Source organism: Carlito syrichta, unplaced genomic scaffold, assembly GCF_000164805.1.
Source record: "Carlito syrichta isolate Samal-C Ts95f unplaced genomic scaffold, Tarsius_syrichta-2.0.1 Scaffold91638, whole genome shotgun sequence".
Taxonomy (NCBI): Eukaryota; Metazoa; Chordata; class Mammalia; order Primates; family Tarsiidae; genus Carlito; species Carlito syrichta.
The window spans coordinates 1,380-6,041 of NW_007035734.1; the positions used below are offsets into that span (position 1 = coordinate 1,380).

Sequence of the window (4,662 nt, forward strand, 5' to 3'; positions counted from 1 at the left end):
AGCCACCACACCTGGCCTAAACCAGATTTTTAAAATAGAATCTGTTTGACACCCCAATCTTTAATTCGGTGTAAGTCACCTACCCAGGGGTACAGCCTGAAACACCAAACTGATTATAAGTATGTTTTTGATCAAAGCATGCATTTTTATGGCTTCTAAGTCAAAGCATTGAAATGTAAATTTTGAATTTAAACTACATTTGTCTCTGTTTTGTCAATTCTTAACTACCTGACGTTTGAAAAAAAAAAGATTTAAAAAAAAACTACCTGACTTTTAATTTATACTCTTATTTAAGCCTAGATCATTCCAGAAATTCAATTTTTTTTCTTGAGAGTCAGGGTCTTGTTCTGTCACCCAGGCTGGAGTGTAGTGGCGTGACTGAAATTCAGTTTTGATTTAGTTTATCTTCTAACTCCTTTCCTCCTTTAGTGTTTATACTTTCTGCTTTGACACTCTAGAATCTAGAGTCTAGATATAGCTTAGAGTTGCAAAATCTCCCAGTCTTACTAAATTTTTCCTCCACCACAGGGGTAAGGGATTGTGGGGGATGTGTTGGGGTACAGAGGGTCAACATTCTTGTGCTCCTAAAAAAAAAAAAGAAAGAAAGAAAAAAAATCTTACTAAATTTGAAACAATTGACAGTGGGGAGTGGGTGACAGCTATTTCCTCAGCTGGAACTAATTTTGTGCTCTTTAGTTTCCCACAGTCAAATCACTCGCCTCTACAGCCGGTTCACCAGCCTGGACAAAGGAGAGAATGGGACTCTCAGGTAGGCAGTGCCTCTCTTTCTTTTCATCACAAATACCTGAAACTCTCTGACAATATTTGAATAGCTGCCTTTATCCCAAGGGCAGACATGATAGGCATCCAGCATGCAGGTGGCAGGGACCATTTCTTTACTGGTCTTTGAGCATCATTGATCCACAAGGGAATTAAATCAACAGAGCAGTGACATTAGATGTATCACCAGGTGCTTGTTGCTTTTTTTTTTTGAGTTGGAGTCTCATTGTGTCACCCAGGCTGGAGTACAGTGACATGCTCACAGCCACTGCAGCCTTGACCTGCTGGGCTCAGACAATCCTTCTGCCCCAGTCTTCCAAGGAGCTGGAACCACAGGCATGGCGCCCGGCTAGTTTGGTTCTTTATTCCAACTCCCCTTTGTTTAGGTGGCCATTGTTCTGATCCTAGGAAGGTACTTTCAAGATTTCGGCTCTCTCTGCTTTCATTTTCTCACAATCCTTTCCAGCATTGGGGTGTATGAAGTTGACCCATAGCAATCCCAAAAGATCTAGGTGGTTTTGTCTTCTCTCATTTCCCAACCCAACTTATGACCCTAGGGTATATCATTTTACACGCACTAATGTTGGACAAGATGCTGAGTCTAGAGCAGTGACTTTCATCTGAGAGCCATTTGCCACCCAGGGTCAAAATGTCTGGAAACATTTTTGATTGTCGTGACTTGGGGATGCTGCTGCCTAGTGGGTAGTGACCAGGAATGCTGCTAAACATCCTACAATGCACAGCCCCCATGGCAAACCATTAAGCTATGAAACTCTGGTCTAGAGTAAGTATATCATCTCAGTGTGATGTAATGCTATATCGTTTTGTGTTTGTAATTGTCGTATCATAGAAGAAATATTCTTTACTACCATCTTCCACATTTACTCTCAGTAGCAACCTTTTTTATACCGTTGTTCTTCAGCTTTGATTGACTGGTATGTAATGAAGCTGTTTGCCTTTCTAGTAGCTGTCATGAAGCAGCTTAAGACTTCTTAGGTGGGGACTAAACAGATGGGGGGGTGTGGTATAAAAGGAGAAGAAATGTTATTGCTAAGCCTTGGACATAATCATCATCCCAAATGGAAACCCCATGCTCATGAAGCAGTCACTTCCTATTTCCTCTTCTCTGAGCTCCTGGCAACCGCTAATCTACTCTTTTTTGCCTCCCTGGACATTTCATATGAATGGAATTATACCATATGTGGTTTCTTGTGATTAACTTTTTCCTCTTAACTCAGCTTCATAAAGCTCTAGGTCTTAAACCTGAATGGGAGGCTGAAGTGAGAGGATTGCCAGAGCCCAGGGGTTCAAGACCAGCCTGGGCAACTTGCCAATATCTCGTACAATAAATCAAAAAATTAGCTGGGTGTGGTGGCGCATGCCTGTAGTTACAGCTACTTGAAAGGCTGAGGTGGAATTATCTCCTGAGCCCAGCAGGTTGAGGCTGTGATGGCCATGAATGTGCCACAGCACTCCAGCCTAGGTGACAGAGTGAGACTCCAACTCAAAAAAAAAAACAACAAAAAAAAAAACCTGTTATTTGAGCTCCATCTTGATGTGTATTAAAATATGGGAGAAGCGCCAAGCTATCTTGAATACAAGAAGAAATTATCTCACTGTACAATATATGTGCCACATAGTAAACAGAGCACGTTTTATGTAAATAAGTTTGTTGGACCTATCCACTACCAGGGATGTCACACTGGCTATGCCTGCTGACAGTTATCATCTCAGCCTCTGACCCTCTGCTTAGATTGTCTTCCCATTCTCTTACCCCATCTCCTATTCTACTGCCTTCAGCCATGAGATAAGCTGGCAAATGCTAAACTCTTCTGTAACACAGAGCAATTCAACTCTCTCCACCCTTTGCTGCCAAACTCAGCTCAAGTCCTGTTTTGACCTTTCTAGAACACATCAAGGTGCTCAGCTGGAATACAAATGTCTTCCAATCTTTTGTTATCTAAAACAGCCTCCACATTCTTAAGAATGCAATTGTGGTTATTAGGAGAAATAGTTTCCCTTCTATTCTTTTTATTTTTTTTTTTGAGTAGGAGTCTCCGTCACCCAGACTGGAATGCAAGTGGTACCACCGCAGTCTTTTTTCTTTTTTTGAGTTGGAGTCTCACTCTGTCACCCAGACTGCTTCCGGCCACTGCAGCCTCAACCTGCTGGGCTCCGGCGATCCTTCCGCCTCAGCCTTCCAAATAGCTGCAACTACAGGCATGTGCTACCACACCCGGCTAATTTTTTTGATTTATTGTAGAGATGAGTTCTCATCAAGTTGCTCAGGTGGGCCTTGAACCCGCAGGCTCAGGCAGTCCACTCACCTCAGTCTCCCAAAGTACGGAATTACAGGCCGAGTCCCTGAGCCCGGCTACTACCGCAGTCTTGATCTGCTGGGCTCATGTGATCCTTCTGCCTCAGCCTTGCAAGTAGCTGGAACCACAGATGTGCACTACCATGCCTGGCTAATCTTTTCATTTATTGAAGAAATGAGGTCTCATCAAGTTGCCCAGGCTGGTCTCGAACCCCTGGACTCAGGCAATCCTCTTGCCTCCACCTCCCAAAGTGCTGGGATTACAGGTGGGAGCCGCTGCATCCATCTCCTTCTATTCTTTTTTTACTTTCGTTTTCCAAGGTGTCTCATGTCTGGGGCCAGAAGCCAAATTCTCAGAGTGAGAGGCTATAGTGCACAGTCTGTGGGATTCTGTGCTCCTTTGTAGTGATCGGTCCCAGGGGAACATAAAGTAGAATCTGCGGAAGGCTTTGGTTAGAATGGAGCTTCTTCAGAGTGCTTTCAGGGGTTTACCCCTGTGGGGTAAATGCAGGACATATGCCTGGCTCCCCCTCTCCAGCTGATGACTTTCTTGACTGGGTGAAGGGCCCTTGGCCAAGACCACGTGTGTCTAGTCAAAATGTCTTTGAAGGTATGCACATCTGTGGACTCAAGGCTGTTTTTTTTTTTTTTGAGTTAGAGTTTTACTCTGTTGCCCAGGCTGAAGTGCAGTGGCACGCTCATGGCCACTGCAGCCTCGACCAGCTGGGCTCAGGTGATCCTTCTGCCTTGGCCTTCCAAGTAGCCAGAACTGCAGGCCCGTGCCACCCAGCCCAGCTAATTTTTTGATTTATTGTAGAGACAAGGTCTCATCAAGTTGCCCAGGTTAGTCTCAAACTCCTGGGCTCAAGCAGTCCTCGCTTCAGCCTCCCAAAGTGCTGGAATAACAGGCTTGAGCCACCATGCCCAGCCCATGGCTTTTCTAGAGTAAACATCCTTATTTCTGCTTCTTTGCTTGTAATGCTAGTGCTGTATCTTGCCCCCTTTCCCACACTGGGGGTGTATAATCTATCGCCATGTCTGTAGAGGTGTGGGAAATTTTTTGCTTCCCTCCTGTCAATAATAATAAACTCATGTCTCTACCTGCCTGTCCTCCAGGTAATTTCTTTGAAATAGGCAAACGTTATGTGAACACCCTAATTTGGGGCTGCCACAAAACAACCCCAAAGTCTGTTTTATAGAACTGTAGTCATTCCTTGGTCTATCAATAGGTGTTGTGTTAAAAAAAGAAAGAAAGAAAAAACATTGACTAAATTTGTGAACAGTTTGGTAAACAAAGTTAAACAGGCTTTTGTATTATGGGATTTCACATCTTTAATATACTCAGATGAATTGGAATTCTTCTAGATGGGAGTATTGTAAAAGTTCTTGCCAAATTGATTTGCAGTTTCCCTATAGACATCTTTCATGGAATATAAATGCTAGGTCATATTCCCTGCAGGGCCTCCAGAGTGTTAGGTCAGGCCTGCTTACTTTGTTCAGATGTCATTGTTTTGGGTGAGGTATTCTACCATTGCTATAGAAATTGGAATTTTTTTTTTTTTTTT

The 4,662-nt window shown here is 43.5% G+C and overlaps 1 protein-coding gene across 1 annotated transcript in view; it reads left to right on the forward strand.

The window, feature by feature from the left end:
- Positions 1 to 696: 696 nt before the first annotated feature.
- Positions 697 to 4,662, forward strand: part of CHP1 (calcineurin like EF-hand protein 1) — a gene marked incomplete at its 5' end in the record, with an annotated part of 45,229 nt that continues 41,263 nt past the window's right edge. The window contains one exon of the mRNA XM_008059829.1: positions 697 to 769. Within this exon, the coding sequence (XP_008058020.1) occupies positions 697 to 769 (73 nt within the window). The remainder of the gene's footprint in view (positions 770 to 4,662) is intronic.